General features: G+C 43.5%; 1 protein-coding gene across 1 annotated transcript in view; it reads left to right on the plus strand.

Annotated features, from left to right (window-relative positions):
• pawr (PRKC, apoptosis, WT1, regulator) overlaps positions 1-19,327 on the plus strand; it is an 84,959-nt gene that overhangs the window by 18,736 nt on the left and 46,896 nt on the right. Inside the window, exon 3 of the mRNA XM_038780293.1 lies at positions 17,239-17,377. Within this exon, the coding sequence (XP_038636221.1) occupies positions 17,239-17,377 (139 nt within the window). The remainder of the gene's footprint in view (positions 1-17,238; positions 17,378-19,327) is intronic.

Here is a 19,327-nt window from a genome sequence, read left to right on the forward strand (position 1 = left end):
AATACTCCAAATGCGGCCGTACCAGAGTTTGGTACAGCTGCAACATGACCTCATGGCTCCGGAACTCAATCCCTCTACCAATAAAGGCCAACACGCCATAGGCCTTCTTCACAACCCTATCAACCTGGGTGGCAACTTTCAGGGATCTATGTACATGGACACCGAGATCCCTCTGCTCATCCACACTGCTAAGAATTTTACCATTAGCCAAATATTCCGCATTCCTGTTATTCTTTCCAAAGTGAATCACCTCACACTTCTCTACATTAAACTCCATTTGCCACCTCTCAGCCCAGCTCTGCAGCTTATCTATGTCCCTCTGTAACCTGCAACATCCTTCCACACTGTCTACAACTCCACCGACTTTAGTGTCGTCTGCAAATTTGCTCACCCAACCTTCTGTGCCCTCCTCTAGGTCATTTATAAAAATGACAAACAGCAACGGCCCCAGAACAGATCCTTGTGGTACGCCACTCGTAACTGAACTCCATTCTGAACATTTGCCATCAACCACCACCCTCTGTCTTCTTTCAACTAGCCAATTTCTGATCCACATCTCTAAATCACCCTCAATCCCCAGCCTCCGTATTTTCTGCAATAGCCGACCGTGGGGAACCTTATCAAACGCTTTACTGAAATCCATATACACCACATCAACTGCTCTACCCTCGTCTACCTGTTCAGTCACCTTCTCAAAGAACTCGATAAGGTTTGTGAGGCATGACCTACCCTTCACAAAACCATGCTGACTATCCCTAAACATATTATTCCTATCTAGATGATTATAAATCGTATCTCTTATTTTTTTTATTTTTTTTTTATAATAAATTTAGATTACCCAATATTTTTTTCCAATTAAGGGGCAATTTAGCGTGTCCAATCCACCTAGCCTGCACATCTTTGGGTTGTGGGGGCGAAACCCACGCAGACACGGGGAGAATGTGCAAACTCCATACGGACAGTGACCCAGAGCCGGGATCGAACCTGGGACCTCAGCGCCGTGAGGCAGTTGTGCTAACCACTAGGCCACCGTGCTGCCCTAATCGTATCTCTTATAATCCTCTCCAAGACTTTACCCACAACAGACGTGAGGCTCACCGGCCTATAGTTACCGGGGTTATCTCTACTCCCCTTCTTGAACAAAGGGACCACATTTGCTATCCTCCAGTCCTCTGGCACTATTCCTGTAGCCAATGATGACATAAAAATCAAAGCCAAAGGCTCAGCAATCTCTTCCCTGGCTTCCCAGAGAATCCTAGGATAAATCCCATCAGGCCCCGGGGACTTATCTATTTTCACCTTGTCCAGAATTGCCAACACTTCTTCCCTACGCACCTCAATGCCATCTATTCTAATAGCCTGGGTCTCAGCATTCTCCTCCACAACATTATCTTTTTCCTGAGTGAATACTGACGAAAAGTATTCATTTAGTATCTCGCTTATCTCCTCAGCCTCCACACACAACTTCCCACCACTGTCCTTGACTGGCCCTACTCTTACCCTAGTCATTCTTTTATTCCTGACATACCTATAGAAAGCTTTTGGGTTTTCCTTGATCCTACCTGCCAAAGACTTTTCATGTCCCCTCCTTGCTCGTCTTAGCTCTCTCTTTAGATCCTTCCTCGCTTCCTTGTAACTATCAAGCGCCCCAACTGAAACTTCACGCCTCATCTTCACATAGACCTCCTTCTTCCTCTTAACAAGAGATTCCACTTCTTTGGTAAACCACGGTTCCCTCGCTCGACCCCTTCCTCCCTGCCTGACTGGTACGTACTTATCAAGAACATGCAATAGCTGTTCCTTGAACAAGCTCCACATATCCAGTGTGCCCAACTCTTGCAGCCTACTTCTCCAACCTACACATCCTAAGTCATGTCTAATGGCATCATAATTGCCCTTCCCCCAGCTATAACTCTTGCCCTGCGGGGTATACTTATCCCTTTCCATCACTAACGTAAAGGTCACCGAATTGTGGTCACTGTTTCCAAAGTGCTCACCTACCTCCAGATCTAACACCGGGCCTGGTTCATTACCCAAAACCAAATCCAATGTGGCCTCGCCTCTTGTTGGCCTGTCAACATATTGTGTCAGGAAACCCTCCTGCACACATTGTACAAAGAACGACCCATCTAATGTACTCGAACTATATCTTTTCCAGTCAATATTTGGAAAGTTAAAGTCTCCCATAACATCTATCCTGTTACTTTCACTCTTTTCCAGAATCATCTTCGCCATCCTTTCCTCTACATCCCTAGAACTATTAGGTGGCCTATAGAAAACTCCCAGCAGTGTGACCTCTCCTTTCCTGTTTCTAACCTCAGCCCATACTACCTCGGAAGAAGAGTCCCCATCTAGCATCCTTTCCGCCACCGTAATACTGTCCTTGACTAGCAGCGCCACACTTTCCCCTCTTTTGCCCCCTTCTCTGAGCTTACTAAAACACCTAAACCCCGGAACCTGCAACAACCATTCCTGTCCCTGCTCTATCCATGTCTCTGAAATGGCCACAACATCGAAGTCCCAGGTACCAACCCATGCTGCCAGTTCCCCTACCTTATTTCGTATACTCCTGGCATTGAAGTAGACACACTTCAAACCACCTACCTGAACACTGGCACCCTCCTGCGAAGTCAAATCTGTGCTCCTGACCTCTATACTCTCAATCTCCTGTACCCCAAAACTACAATCCAGGTTCCCATGCCCCTGCTGAATTAGTTTAAACCTCCCCCAAAGAGCACTAACAAATCTCCCCCCCCCCAGGAGATTTAAATGGAGAGCATCCCATCACATGTAAGTGGAAGCTGGATATGCACTTGAGGGGAAAAAAAGAAGGTTATTAAGATGATGAAGTGAGATGAACAAGGATGGGAGGAGGCTCATGTGTAGCATAATAGACCAGTTGGGCAGAATGGCCTGTTTCTATGCTGTACACTGTGTAATGTTATGTCTGAGGATCAGAAGGCAAAATGATAAATAGTAGCGGATGCCAGTGCGCAAAATACCATGTAATTCTCAATAGCCAATCTGGGTGGGGTGAGACAATAATATTTCCTTGTGACTCGAGCAGCATTGGATTATTTCCAAACTCTGCAGCAATGCCGGAATTCTGTCGCACCCAAACAATCACGTTCTGCTTGTTATTCCTGTTTTTTAAAAAATTTAGAGTACCCAATTATTTTTTCAATTAAGGGGCAATTTAGAGTGGCCAATCTACCTATCCTGCACATCTTTGGGTTGTGGGGGTGAAACCCACGCAGACACGGGGAGAGTGTGCAAACTCCACGCGGACAGTGACCCAGGACCGGGATTCGAACCTGGGTCCTCAATGCTGTAGGCAGCAATGCTAACCACTGTGCCACCGTGCTGCCCTTGTTATTCCTGTTTAACCATTACCAGAGGAATTGCATCAAGGGTAATGAAAGAAGTGAAATCTCCCTTTCCAATTCAAAGGGTCTTTCAGGATTTTTCTGCCATTCTGTGGATCGGGCTCATCAATTCCATTTGATTTTTTTGTGGAAAATGGCAAAATGGCTTTTACCTTCATGTAATGAGATAGAGATTGCTTTGTGTGGATATGAAGGGGGAAGTCGTTGCGTAGATTGCCATCAAGCACACAACAATTCGCACTTGCATGCAGTAAAATGTATCGCAGAAAAGACATTGGTCCCCTGGCATTGTCCCCTGACGTTGGTATTCTTGCGATCATCCTGATGAATACAAGGTGAAAAGCTTCAGCAAAATGTCTTTTATCGGTAATACTCAAGTTCTGCACTACCAAACGACGATTGGTAGTAAAATGTCCCAAGTCGCTCTCTAAAAGCCTAAATGAAACAAGAGTTAACTTTGGAGCTGCATGTGGAGGCAGAGGGATTTCAGGAGGTACATCAGAGATCCAGGAACTAAAGGCACAGTCACCAATAGTGAAATGATTAAAAGTGGGGATATGGAAGGGACTAGAGTAAGATATGTGCAGGGATCTCGGAGAGTTGTGGGGCTGGAGGAAATTACCGAGAAAGGAAGGGTAAAGCCCCTGAAGGGGTTTGAACACAAGGATTTTTGTTAGATTATATTTTGCAAAGCTACTAACCATCAATACAAAACAATTTTGACTAAGAAACATGAATTTTGCTTTGAACTCTTGGAGGGCTGGACAGTTTTTCCAAATAAGACCATAAAACGTAGAAGCACAAGTAGGCCACTTGGCCCATCTCCGCCATTCAATGAGATCATGGCTGATCTGATATAATCCTCACATCTACTTTCCCGCCTTAACCCTATAATCCTTAATTCCCTTACTGATTAGAAATCTGTCTACCTCAGCCTTGAACGACCCAACCCCTACAACTCTCTGCAGTAAAAAATTCCACAGATTCACTACCCTCTGAGAGAAGAAATTCCTCCTTGTGTCTCTTTTAAATGGGGTGACCCCTTACTCTGAGAATTGGTCCTATACTCTCCCACAAGACAACGACCTCTCAGCATCTACCCTGCTAACCCCCAAGAATCCGACATGTCTCAAAAAGGTCACCTCTCATTCTTCTAAACTGCAATGAGTACAGGCACAACCTACTTGGCCTCTCATAAGAAAATCCCTTCATATCCTGGATCAATCTAATGAACCTTCTCTGGACTGTCTCCAATGCCAGTATGTCTTTCCTGAGGTAATGCAGCTAAATCTGTTCACAGTATTCCAAGTGTGGCCTAACTAGTGCCTTGTATAATTTTAGCAGGACTTCCCAATTTTTATATTCCATTCCCTTTGAAATAAGAGGCCAACATTCCATTTGCCGTCCCAATTACCTGTTGAGCTTGCATGATTTTTTGTGATTTTATGCATGAGGACCCCAAAATCCCTCTGTGCTGCAGTTTTCCGCAGTCTTTCTTCATTTAAATAATCAGTTCATTTATTCTTGCTACCAAAATGCATAACTTCACATTTCCGACATTATATGCCATCTGCCCACTTAGCTACCCTGTCTATGTCCCTATGTGCACTCTTTCTGTCATCCTCACCACTTGCCTTCTTCCTATTTTTGTGTCACCCACAAACTTGGCCATAGTGCATTCATTCCCCTCGTCCAGGTCATTCATATATATTGTGAATAATTGTGGCAGCAGCACGGATTCCTGTGGCACTCCTCAAGTTACAGGTTGCCATCCTGAAAATACTCCCCTTATCCCAACTTTTCTGACTTCTGTCAGTTAGCCAGCCCTCTATCCATGCTAATATATATGCTAATATACTAACCCCAGCACCATGGGCTCTTACCTTGTTAAGTACCCTTTTGCGTGGTACCTTATCAAAAGTTTTTTTGAAAACTAAGTATACTACATCTACTCGTTCCTCTTCATCTACCCTGGTCATACCACCTCAAAGAATTCTAATATGTTTGTCAGACTAGCTTTCCCTTTTATGTAAGCATGCATACCCTGCCTGAGTATATTATGCATTTCTAAATGGTCTACCATTACATAATTTGTAATGTACTCTAACATTTTTCCAATGACAGAAGTTTTTTTTTAATAAATGTTTTTATTCAGTTTTCATATTTTATATTGAACAAATTACAAATTGTTAGGAGAGAGAGACAAAACCAATGACAGAAGTTAAGCTAACTGGCCTATAGTTACTTGTTTTTGACACCTTCCTTTTTTGAATAAAGGTGTGACATTTTCAGTTTTCCAGTCTTCTAGCACAATGGTTGGCAATGCTTCCTCACAGCGCCAGGGACTCTGGTTCAATCCAGCCTTGGGTCATTTTATGTGTACAGTTAGTACGTTCTCCCCATGACTGCGTGGGTTTCCTCCAGGTGCTCTGGTTTCCCTCCACAGTCCAAAGATGTGCAAGTTAGGTGGATTGGCCATGCTAAGTTGCCCCTTCGTGTCCAAAAAGTTCAGGTGGGGTTACTGGTTTACGAGGATGAATGGGGGTGTGGGCCTAGCTGGGTGCTTTGTCAGAGGGTTAATGTAGACTCGATGGGCCAAATAGTCTCCTGCACTGTGGTGATTCTATAATTCTATTCTATTCTATGGGACTTTTCCAAAATTCAAGGATTCTTGGAAGATTACTACCAGTGCATCCACTATCTCTGTTGCTACTTCCTTTAATATCCTGGGATGCAATCCATCAGATCCAGGGAACATATCGGCCTTTAGGCCCATTAGTTTCCCTAGTACTTTTTCTCTAATGATAGTTATTGTATTTATTTCCTTCCCTTCTGCCTTCTGATTATTTATTTTTTTGAATGTTATTTGTCTCTTCCAATGTGAAGACTGGTGCAAAGAATTTATTTAACTCCTCTGTCATTTCCTAGTTCCCCATTATTATTTGCCAAGTCTCATTCTCTAAGGCAGGGGTGGGCAAACTACGGCCCACGGGCCGCATGCGGCCCGCCAAAGGTATTTCTGCGGCCCACCAAGTCATTAAAAAAAAAAAAAATTTTGTTTTAAATTTTTTTTAAGGTTAATGGGGGGGGGGGGCTGTTGGGTTACTTACTGGTATAGGGTGGATACATTGACTTGAGTAGGGTGATCATTGCTCGGCACAACGTCGAGGGCCGAAGGGCCTGTTCTGTGCTGTACTGTTCTATGTTCTATATGAGGCGCCCAGAATCATAACCGGGTGAAGTAATTATTTTACTTAATATACTATGCGGCCCTTTGTGAATTGTGAATTTCTGAATGTGGCCCTTGCACGGAAAAGTTTGCCCACCCCTGCTCTAAGGGGTCTATGTTCACTTTGGCCTCTCTCTTTTTATACTTAAAAAAATTCTTGCTGCCCGTTTTTATATTACTTGCTATCTTGCTCTCCGAGTTTATCTTCTCCCTCTTCATTATTTTTTGTGTCATCTTTTGTTGGTTTTTAAGACTTTCCCAATCCTCTAGTTTACCACTACCCGTGCCACATTATTTGTTTTTTTGTTTAGTCCATCACATCCTTGGTTAACCATGGTTGATTTATCCCCTTCCTAGAATCCTTCTTCCTCACGGATATATTTTTGTTATGCATCGTGAACTATTTTTGTAAGCGTCTAGCATTGCTTCACTCCTTTCCCTGCCAACTCTGCCCTCATTCCTTTATAATTGCTCTCAGTTAAAGTTTAGCACAGCTGTTACTGTACCAGGTTTCTCACTCTCGAACTGAATGCTAATTTCCACCATGCTATGGTCGATGTTTCTGATGGGGATTTTTTACTCTGAGGTTGTTTATTGAACCTGCCCCATTACATGTTACAAAGTCCAAAATAGCTTGATCCCTGGTTGGATCTATACCCTATTGTTTGAGGAAACTGTCCCGAATACACCCAATGAATTTTTCCTCATAGCTAACTCTGCCAATTTGATTTTCCAAATCTCTATAAAGATTAAAGTCACCCATGTTTAAAGTGCTGTCCTGTTTGAAAAATATGTTTATTTCAACATTTTACCACAAGCAGTACCTGGACCCCCCCATCCTCCGCCCCGCACTCCCACCTTGGCAGCAACAAGGTCTTCAAAGTGAAAAATGAACAGCTCCGTCTCTGGTGGAACCACCGTCTGTGAAGGGTCCGTGATATACAGTAGTAAGCCATCTGCATATAGACGCCCTGTGCTCCAACCTCCCTTCCCTCCCCCTCACTATCCCCTCCGTAAGCCCGAGCCCTTCAGTGCGTTCGCCAAGGGCTCAATCACCAATGCAAACAAGAGGAGGGGACATTGGGCACCCGTGCCTCGTTCCCCAGTATAGTGGGAAGTACTCCGACTGCATCTCATTTGGCCACACACAAGCTGTCAGATACTTCTATAGCAATATTAAAGTATTTTTTACATATCTTTATTAACTCCTGATTTATTCTCTGTCTTACAGTATAGCTACTTTCTGGGTGCCTATAGACTACTCCCACCAGTATCGCCTTCCCCTTCTTATTTCTCCTTGTTAAATCTTTACGTTCTGCCTCTCGGTTCTAGAATGTACCAATAAATTACATCTCCCCTACCTATTCCCGAGAATGATCAAAATGTCTTTGAAAGCATCGCAAAACAAAGATTTCCTCTTTCTCTCCAGTGTATTTTGTTTACGAGTTGCATGCTTCCTCTACCATACCCATATCACCTCATTGGTTGTTAATGCAGAATAACCAATCCAATCAGTAGCAGATTTGAACAGGATCTTGCGCCTTGCTGTGAGAATGACCGGCTAACAGACTTGAAAGCAGAGATAATGTGAATGGGCAATGAGCCAATTCCTGTGGACAGATTGATTAGGGAAAGGGAGCGATGACATGTCAGTTATGAGCTGGTGAATCAATCTTGCCGGTTCTGATAGGCAGGATCTCAGTTTAACATTATAATCCGAAGGCTGTGCCTTCAATACTCATGAGCTCCCCCAGTACTTCACTAACCGCCAGCCTACACAATGTAAAGTTGGAGGTGTATTATTTGTTTTGTCCTCTTACTCATCATTTCTGGTGAGAAATATTTTCTTAAATCGATTCCTTCTATACTTTTTCAGAATGAATATATATCTGGATTCCTTTGTTTTGTGATGGTGCTAAGCCACACTGTTCGTATCGATATCCTTCCCAACTCAAAGCCCAAATTATTTCTCTGTGGAGATGGCGCATTGTCCTTTACTGGAATTATAGAACACTGTGGCTCGACATTTGTAGGGTCTATCCAATTAGTCCCATATCCCTTAACTGTGCACATCTTTCCCTTTCAAGTATTTGTCCAATTCCCATTTGGAAGTTGGACCTGGATTTTTGCGGCGTCTGAATGTCTTGAGCCATTTAAAAATAGCTGGTGGGGTTTGATTCCGGGATCTTGCCCCCATTCCCGGTATGTCCAATGTCCAATTTCTGCTGCCGTGGGACAGGGGTGCAGTTAGCAAGCCTGCATCCTGCACTCCTGACCTGGCTGATTCCATGGATTCAGGAACCCTTTAAAAGGTAAATTTCCAGGAAACATTTGATTTGAAAAAAATGCCACATCAAAGTTTATTGCATAAAATCAAAGCTCAGGAATGTAGGGGGTAACATAATGGCACGGATAGATGATTGGTTAGCTAACAGGAAGCCGTGAGAATCTGCATAAGTGTGTCTTTTTATGGTTTGCAAGATGTAACCAGGGATCAGTAGCTGGAACCTCACCGCTTTGCAGTTGATATAAATGATTTGAAGAGGGTGTAAGGAGGCTTACAAAGGGATGCAGGCAGGTTAAATGTGTGGGCAAAACTCTGGCAAATGGAGTATAATGTGGGAAAATATGAACTTGAACATTTTGGCAGGAAGAACAATAAAGGAACTTGTTATCTAAACGGTGAGAGATTGCAGAGCGCTGAATTGCAGAGGGATCTGGATGTCCTTGTGCACGAATCACAAAAAGATGAGTGCTGGTACGGCAAGTAATTAGGAAAATTAATAGACTGTTCTCATTTATTGTGAGGGAAATTAATTACAAAAGTCAGGAGGTTATGCTTCAGTTGTACAGGACATTGGTGAGAACCCATCTGGAGCAGTGCGTACATTACTGGTCACCGTACTTAAAGAAAGATGTAACCGTGGACAGCACGGTGGCCTAGTGGGTAGCACAGCTGCCTCACGGTGCTGAGGTCCCAGGTTCGATCCCGGCTCTGGGTCACAGTCCGTGTGGAGTTTGCACATTCTCCCGTGTCTGCGTGGGTTTCGCCCCCACAACCCAAAACTGTGCAGAGTAGGTGGATTGGCTACACTAAATTGCCCCTTATTTGGAAAAAATAATTGGGTAATCTAAATTTATAACGAAAGATGTAACCACGGTAGATGCAGTTTAGAGAAGGTTTACTAGACAATACCAGGAATGGAAGGTTTGGCTTATGAGAAAATGTAGGTGCTCGCATTCCGGGGCATCTCTGACTGTGTCTATATAAACATTTCTGGAACAAGCCTTTCCATTCACCTGAAGAAGGAGCCGTGCTCCGAAAGCTCGTGTTTGAAACAAACCTGTTGGACTTTAACCTGGTGTTGTAAGACTTCTTACTGAGAAAATGTTGGACATTATGAGTTTTTATCGACTGGAGTTAAGCGACTTGATTGAAACATATAAGTTACTGAGGGATCTTGATGGGGTGGATGAGGAGAGGATGGTTTCTCTTGTCAGGCAACTTTTTAAAAATAAGAAATCGCTCATTTAAGACAGATGAGGAGGAATGTTTTCCCCAAGGGTCGTGTGACTTTGGAAATCTCGTCCTCCAAAGGCGTTAGGAAGTAAAATCTTTGAATATTTTTCAGGCAGAGGTAGATTCTTGAGAAGGAAGGGGTGAAAGGTTATCGTGGGTAGGTGAGAATGTGGAGTTTAATTTACAATCAGATCAGCCGTGATCTTATTGAATAATGGAGCAAGTTCAGGAGTCTGGCGGCCTACCCTCTACTCTTACTCCTAAATTGTATGTTTGTATGCAAGTTCAAAAGATGCCCCCAATGTCACTTCCACATGCCCCATCCTATTTCATTCCAACCCATGCCAGTACATAGTCCAATGTCAACCAGCAGACAATCTGTGGTCAGACCACCCACACTCTGAAACCAGCTGACATATGTCACCCAAAATAGCTTCTGTGGATTGTCCATTAACTATAGCTATGCTGTACCCCCTCCCTCGAGCCAACTGTTCTCCGAGAAGCACTGACGTTTAACTTGGGTTTCCAGCCTCCACTCTTGAGAACTCTTCTTGCAATGTCCTCCCAAAAAATGCTTTTACTTGAACATCTTCAACAGGAATGCAGACCCAGGGTAGCGATCTCTCCTCCAATGTTCCTCTTTCCTGGATCACTACCTGCATTCAAGTTTGCCTTGTTTACACTCTCAGATACTCCGCCATGCCAACAGAACATCACTATTTCATAAGCCTATAGTAAAGTGTAAGGATCCTTCGTTGATTTCCTTATTTCCCCTTTATTTTTGCCGTTGTCATTTTCATCCATGGATGCTTAATGGACATGTATCTTTAAGTCAAGCAGCAGAGAGAAGGAGGAATTTAAAAAGTTGCAACATAGGATATGGTGTTGGTTTTCAAAAAACAGAACTTAGGATTTGTGGCACCCGAAAGATGGGGTGGGTCTCAGTTCGCTTGGTTGGCTAAAAGCCTTATTCTGCCTGGTTACAGGTTGTAACTGGATCCTACCTGGGTGGGCTGATTTAATTCTCTTATTCTCACCCTCGCACCTCTCTGATGTTTTCTCCAGAAAAACTGGTGTCTTGCTAAAACTGCAGAGACCTGAATGAATCTTTAGTGAAAGCAGAAATCTTGACCTGAAACCTGGATTGAAGGAAAGTGTGCCAACAACAACCATCTGAAACAAAGACTATATTTTACTTTTACTTATAATTTTACCCCTCTCTTCGTCTTTTTGTTTGTCTTGTGTGTGTAGAGGATGGAGGCTAGATAAATTGGGATGAGGAACTAGATAATAGTTAACCAGTTGTATTTGTTGCATATTTAATTATAATTATTGTTATTAATAATCCTAATTATGTTTAAATTTATAAAGCTGGTGACTAATTATTGGGCAGCTGAGGGCCAAAGACTCCAGGCATTTGTCTAAGAATTATTAGTTAATTCAATTCTGTTGGGACTCCAGGTCAAGTGGGGCTGGAATTGGCCACACACTAGCCCAGAGAGTTGTAGCAAAGGAGTCACCGACCTTTGGTTGTTTTCTCCGATGTTCTGGTTTCTCACAAGCTCACTTGCTCTAAGTCCACTTCCAGCAGCTCCCTCTCTTTAAACTTGGAGCCTTCCTCTGCTTCTCAATCTTGATTTCACATAGCCAGGACCGTTTCCCGATTCCTGTTTGTTTCCTTTGACTTAACCCGAAGGTCGTCTTGGGACCTTGTCCTTTTCCTTTAAGACCTGCTCCCTGCAGTTCCCTCTCCCAGTACACTGATGGCAATTTGGTATCTCCCTTGAGATCTAGAACTCACTCAACATTCACTGTTCCTTTAACTTTAAAGCAGCTCATCTAAGATTCTTAAAATTAGTTTCCTCAGCAATCTGCTAGCATGTCCAGCTGGAGAGGTTTGAACTGCTCCCGTCACCTTCATGCAGTGGTGGGCAACCTGGGCCCAGGGGCCACATGCGGAGCTGAGTGTGGCCCACGAGACATTTTGTTGACCATTGCTCACGCGCAGGGTTGCCACATTCCTCTGATTTCTGTCTGCGGAGTTCCCCCCCCCCCCCCCCCTCCACCAGTATGATTGAAATGCAATGCACAAAGCAAGTGCAAGTGAAGTGAACTGTGTGCTGATTGCATACATTGTGCACTCCCTCTGCATCCAAACAGTATATATTTATTTTGTTCTTACCATTTGAAGTTGATGACAGTTCTATTATATGAATGATTAAGCATTTTGTATAACTTGTTTCAAATATTCAGCATGTATTAAATGCATTTAATCTTATTCAAGGGGTCATGATTAGTGCACAAGCCCCATTTCAATCATGTGGTCCACTAAGATGAAGGAGAGCCACTCATGTGGCCCACTCGCTAGCTTAGGTTACCCATCACTGCCTTCAAGCGTAATTACCAACTGAACCAACTGCTGTTCTGTCTCTGTGGGCATGTAACCAGGCAACAGCAGTGCTTTCTCTGCTTTGTTATTTTAAATCCTCTCGTGGGCGTCATGGTGGAACAGTGATTAGCACCGCTGCCGCACAGCACAGCGAACCCGGGTTCCAGTCCGGCCATGGGTGACTGTGTGGAGTTTACATGTTCTCCCCGTGCCGATGTGGGTTTCCTCCTGGTGCTCCAGTTTCCTCCCACAGTCCAAAAATATGCAGGTTATGTGGATTGGCCATGATCAATGTGCGGAGTTACAAGGATAGGGCTGGGGAGTGGGCCTAGGTGGAGTGCTTTTTCGGAGGGTGGGTGCAATATCGAAGAGCTTCCTTATGCACTGTAGGAATTCTACGTTCTAAATATTCAAGAGACGTAAAACCTCATTAAAAGTGTAGTTTATACAAATGACTCCAGACCTGTTGTTTCCACTCCATTATGAAATTAAGACACCACTTTTTAACCGACAGGTCAAGAGTATTAGCTTAAACTTAAAGCTAAAATGTATTCCTAATACCCACCAATACAAATATAAGTTACTTCTTCTAGCGTCTGTCACAGTAGATTGAATTGCTTGCCTGAGCAGGGAGTGATGTGCACGAACTGCTATCATGGTGTAGATCAGGGGTGGGCAAACTACGGCCCGCGGGCCGCATGCGGCCCGCCAAAGGTATTTCTGCGGCCCACCAAGTCATTAAAAAAAAAAAAAAAAAATTTTATTTTTAAAAAAAAAAAATTTTTTTTTTTTTTTTAAATTTTTTTTTAAGGTTAATGCGGGGGGGCTGTTGGGTTACTTACTGGTATAGGGTGGATACGTTGACTTGAGTAGGGTGATCATTGCTCGGCACAACGTCGAGGGCCGAAGGGCCTGTTCTGTGCTGTTCTATGTTCTATATGAGGCGCCCAGAATCATAACCGGGTGAAGTAATTATTTTACTTAATATACTATGCGGCCCTTTGTGAATTGTGAATTTCTGAATGTGGCCCTTGCACGGAAAAGTTTGCCCACCCCTGGTGTAGATTATCCTTTCTGGAAAAATGTGTTTCAACTTTCAGATTTAAAAAAAATTACAGCAGCCACAAGCCAGCAATATGTTTCTTTTTGGTCCATTGTTTGTAAGAATGTTGGGAGAAACCTTGGGGGTTTAGTTCAGTAGATTTGATGACAGGTTAACTGGTCTCCTGGAGTTTATTTGGTTGCCTTAGAGAATTGAAAAGGAATTTCCCCAGAGTATCTTCCTGAAAGTGATTGCATTTTTGTTAGCCTCCTACAGATTTATTGTTGCGAATGTTTATGGAGGCTGGTGAGCCATCTTCATGGATAGAGGGCACTTGCATGAAACAGAGGTGGAAGAGCCTCTTTATGGCTCTTCCACCATCCCGTTGTATCTCAACTTCTTTTAATTGCCTTTGTTCTGTCACACTTAACACCTTTACCTAATCAAAGTCTATTGGCTTGCTGAGTATTTTCAGCACTTTCTTTTTCAGATTTCTTTTTTTTCTAAATTTAGAGTACCCAATTCATTTTTTCCAATTAAGGGGCAATTTAGCGTGGCCAATCCACCTACCCTGCACATCTTTGACTTGTGAGGGAGAAACTCATGCAGACACGGACAGTGACCCAGAGCCGGGATCGAACCTGGGACCTCGGCGCCGTGAGGCAACAAGGCTAACCCACTGCGCCACCGTGCTGCCCCTTTTTCAGATTTCTAGCATCCACATTACTTTGCTTTTGTAGCGATCTGCTGACCCCCGTTCAAAACTGTCAAACGTTGCGTAGGTGAGCTTCTTGGGGAGAGCCTCCAAATTCCCATGACCCTTTTTTTGAAGAAGTGCTTCCTGACATCACCCCTGACATCACCCCTGACATCACCCTGAATGGCCAAACTTTAATCTTTTACAAATTTACAAACTTTAACAAGTTGCCTTGTTCTGGACACTCCATCAGAGTTTTTCTCGCTCTCTCTCTCTCTCATCATCTTGGCAAATCACTGCGAATACTCATTTAATCAGTTATACTCAGAGTGGCCTAATCGATGCAACCTGGCCTCGTGATTCAAGCGTCTTAACTCCTATTGTTCTGGTGAATCTATGCTGCACTCTACCCAGTACAGTATACTCTTCATCGGCTTCTGTGCCCAGAACTGAACACCGTTATTCTAAATAAAGTCTAACCAGAGCTCTGTACAAATAACTTTCCCACAAATCCAGTTTCAATTTGTGTTGGCTCCAACTCCTGATCAAAATAGGCACATTTGAAAGTGTCTTTGAATGTTTTATATGGAGAGTCAGTTTCGTCCTTTAGGCTCCCAACCCTCCAGAAATTAATGATTAAACTCCAGGAGAATGAGCAGTACCCAGGGACAAACATCCTAGGGACTGTTGAAACAAAATGATATTTTTTGTTTAATTTTTTAAAAAAAGGTTTGAGCAGTTTTGTTGACCGGTTGTAAAATTATTGAATATGGGAAGAAAAAGCCTAGACTGACAGTCATGAAGCCTCAATTAAGCAGAAATCAAGAAATGGAAGCAGGCATGGGCCAACAGGCCCTTCGAACCTGCCCAGCCATTCAATATGATCATGGCTGATCTATGCCAGCCTCAACTCCTTTTCTGACCCATTTTCCCATAGCCCTCTATTCCTCAATTTATCAAATATTTATCCACCTCCACTTTAAATGCTTCTAATGATCCAGTTTTATTTGCTTTCTGATTGGTCATAGGAAGGCGGGCATCATGAGGATGCGTGTGGGGCAGGGCAAGTGGAGGCAGCAGGATCATTTGGTGAAACCTCCAGGGATACATTTTTTTCTCTCCAGGAATACATCTGATCAGAGTTGGCAACACTTGTTCAGGATCCCTGTGTGGACACTGGCTCGTGACAGTGGGTAAGGTTCCAAAGTCAAATCAAAACAAACTGATTGCATCACAAAATTTGACTGACAATCAGGATGAGTAGTTGTTGGCAGCTTTTATAATGAAACCTGAATCTGAACAGCAATTTGTAATTCAATAAAATGCATAACCTACCACACAAGCTTTGTGAATGGAATTATTGACAGTCGGCCGGTTTGTCACTGCCTTGCTTTACATTCCCAAGTTACATTTGAGCTTTTTGTGCCTAATTCTCTGCAAGAAAAAGGTCAGCTTTACCTTGTAGGGTACTGAAGCACGGAATGATCTGGGCTGTGGGATTCCCAACCCTCCACGATTGCCCTGGTGTCTTCAGGAATTAAAGATTAAACTTGAGGGAACTGCCAAGCAAATCCTAGGGAGAAACATCATAGGGGCTTGGGGGCGGGGGGGGGGGGGGGGGGGGGGGGGGGGGGGAGGAGAGAAGTGTTAATTTCATTTTATTTGAGTACTTTTGTTGATCAGGTTTAAAAATATGGAAATAGGGGCGTAAAGGATCATTGTGGACCATTCCTGGCTGTCAATCAATCAGGTGATAGTCTGTTCACATTGTAATCAGTGCAGGAAGGCAGGCCACTGTACGGATGGGTGGGTGGTGAGTCAGGTGTCCACTGGCATGAGTGTGGATGGTAGTGGCTGGATGTCATGTGATGAAAGCTTGAAGTCTCCAAGAAAACATCCAATCAGAGTTGGCAAACTTTCTTTGAAGGGGGCGGGGGGAGAAGGGGTTAAAATCCAATGAATCCTGTTACTTGGACTTGATGATTGATGCTTTGTCATTTGTTAGGTTCCACTGACTATTTCAAGGTTGCTCTCAACACTTTTATTTCCAAAAATAACTTGTAATGGAATTTTTTTTTTAAAATTTAGATTACCCAATTATTTTTTCCAATTAAGGGGCAATTTAGTGTGGCCAATCCACCGACTCTGCACATTTTTGGATTGTGGGGGCGAAACCCACGCAGACACGGGGAGAATGTGCAAACTCCACACAGACAGTGACCCAGAGCCTGGATCGAACCTGGGACCTCAGTGCCGTGAGGCTGTTGTGCTAACCACTAGGCCACCATGCTGCCCTTTAATGGAATTTTCTTGAACAGTGTTAATGTTTTATACGAGCTAAGCTCCCATGTATTGCATTTGGACAAAAGTTTCATCTCTTTTATTAAAAAAAACATTTAAACTTGAGCTTTATTGTTGTGGGTTGACCATGAATAAATGGAGACATAACAATTGGATTAACAAAGGTCCATTAATTTTCCTTCTACCGTCCTGGTACCTGTACTCATTTGATTAGCCATGACCTAATTGAATGGTGGAACAGGTTCGAGGAGCTGAATGGTCTTCTCCTGTTTTACGATACAATGAATGTTTACAAATCACAGCCATCAATCCCTGCCGACAAGGCTACAACATTCCCAGATCCTGGAAGAATCGAGATTTTCCTCCTTGCCCTTGATTGAGAACAGAGAATAAAGTGAGTCAGGAAACATGAAAGATTGAGGATCCTCAATTACACTCCTCCGTGTCCCAACTTGGAAATTGCAGAATGTAGATTTGGAACACCAAAATTGGTGCAGCAGAGAGTGCATTTCTGATGATGGGCTGCTTACCATCTTACTGAAATAGAAGTAGAGCGCAGGTGCACCTCTCATGGTGGCTTTTGACTCAAATACAGTGAGGAGGTCAGTCATTCTCTTGAACCAATGTTCCTCACGTGAATGAACTCTGTTTGAAAAAGGGGTTAATTTCTAAAGCCTCTTAATTGATTTTTCGCAGAGCCCTGACGATGATGATCATTCAGGACAGAAGCTGCACCAGAGGGAGGATACCGTCACTCAACAGAACACTATCCAGAACGAGTCCATCACGTCTGACGCAAGCAGCCAATATAACGTAAGACTCGCTTTGTAAAGTTTATTCACCGCCAATCTTTTGCTATTGGAATAATGGTGTCATGATATATAACTGAAGTGTGTTCTACAATTGGTTTATGGACTATATAATGCCTTACGGTAGTGAAGTCCAGACTTGATGGGTGCAGTTGTCAGTATATGAGGACATGAAGCCCAGGAAACTCAGTCTGATCTTTATATTTATCTGCAGTTTTTTTTTCCTCGTTTCAATGTTATTTGCATGGAAGTGGTAATGCTTTGCCTCCTAGGTGAATCATAGAATCTTACTTCACAGAAGGCAGCTGGTGGCCCATCATGCCTGTTCCAGTTCTTTGAAGGAGCTATCCAAACAATGCCACTTGCTTGCCCTTTCCCCAGCCCTGTAGATTTTCCATTTTCACATATTAGAGGATCAATTTCTACTGAATCTGGCTCCGCCGCCTTTTCAGACAGTGGATTCCAGATCATAGCAACTTGGAATCAAATATCATCTGTCTCTGCTGCTCCTGCCAAATATCTTCGATCTGTGACCTCGGTTTACTGGTGTTCTTGTCTGAGGGGGCAGCTTTTCTTTACTTTATCAAAACTATTCATGATTTTGAACACCATCACTGAATCTCCCCACTACATTCTCTACATTGGGGAGAACAATAACAGTTTCTCTTGTCCCTCCATACAACTTAACCTGTCATCTCTGGAATCCTGTTACATCTCCTCTGCACCCTCTTGAGGGCCTTGACATCATTCCTAAAATGTTATGCCCTGAATTGGATGGTTTTCTCTGGCAGCGTTGTCTATCTTCACTGCAGACTCAGCATCTTTCCAATTTCACAGCAAAGGATATGACGGTCATGCACTGCTTTCAGAACAATAAAGTAGTTATTTCACTTTAGCAAGCAGGAGAGAGAGACTGTTCCTTTCACTTCCAAGGTCTAAACATTTCCACTCAGTTCTGTCACAAAGCATCACGCAGGAGCCAGTCGCTGACTGTTGTCAGGCAGAACACCGTCACTGGCCAACCCATTGATCTGACTTCCTCCAAACCTGGCTCCTGAGATCCACTCTGTACTGAAGAGCCTAACTTCTCCTTTCTAAAAACAAAATCTGGGAGCGTGGTGTCCCGACAAGCAGGCCGTTTCAACTTTGCGTCTTCTCCTTAAATGCACATTCCAATCATGGTCCATGGACCAAAATAATAAAATAACAGAAATGAAATGGGAACAAAGGAAGGACTCTTACAGAGGATATAGCCAATGGAGGATTGGGGGAGGCTGTGCCAAGACTGTTCTTGGCCAGTTGGACCTTTTGGCTGTTTCATTGGAACAATCTAAATTGTGCTTCAGGTAGGACAGAATGCCCTGACCTCCGATAAAATGGCTCAAAGGCTGATCGGTAATGGAAGGGTCAGTGCTTACAATGTGCATATGCTAGTATATATTGTTCTTGATGATGACATTTCCAACTGGCTACAGTTCATTTGTGCACTTGCTGGACCCCTTTCAGTCTTAAGTAAAACCCATCAATGAGGGTTCTCTCAATGTATGAAATTACCGAGTGTTTCTTGTCCAACTGAATAAGCAAAATATTTTTATGGACTACTTAGTGAGAAAGAGAAATATTATGATTATGTTGTTCACAGCTTCTCTCTGATAAAGGGCAGCACGGTAGCATTGTGGATAGCACAATCGCTTCACAGCTCCAGGGTCCCAGGTTTGATTCCGGCTTGGGTCACTGTCTTTGTGGAGTCTGCACATCCTCCCCGTGTGTGCGTGGGTTTCCTCCGGGTGCTCCTGTTTCCTCCCACAGTCCAAAGATGTGCAGGTTAGGTGGATTGGCCATGATAAATTGCCCTTAGTGTCCGAAATTGCCCTTAGTGTGGGGTGGGGTACTGGGTTATGGGGTTACTGGGTTATGGGGATAGGGTGGAGGTGTTAACCTTGGGTAGGGTGCT

Source organism: Scyliorhinus canicula, chromosome 20 (genome assembly GCF_902713615.1).
Source record: "Scyliorhinus canicula chromosome 20, sScyCan1.1, whole genome shotgun sequence".
NCBI lineage: Eukaryota > Metazoa > Chordata > Chondrichthyes > Carcharhiniformes > Scyliorhinidae > Scyliorhinus > Scyliorhinus canicula.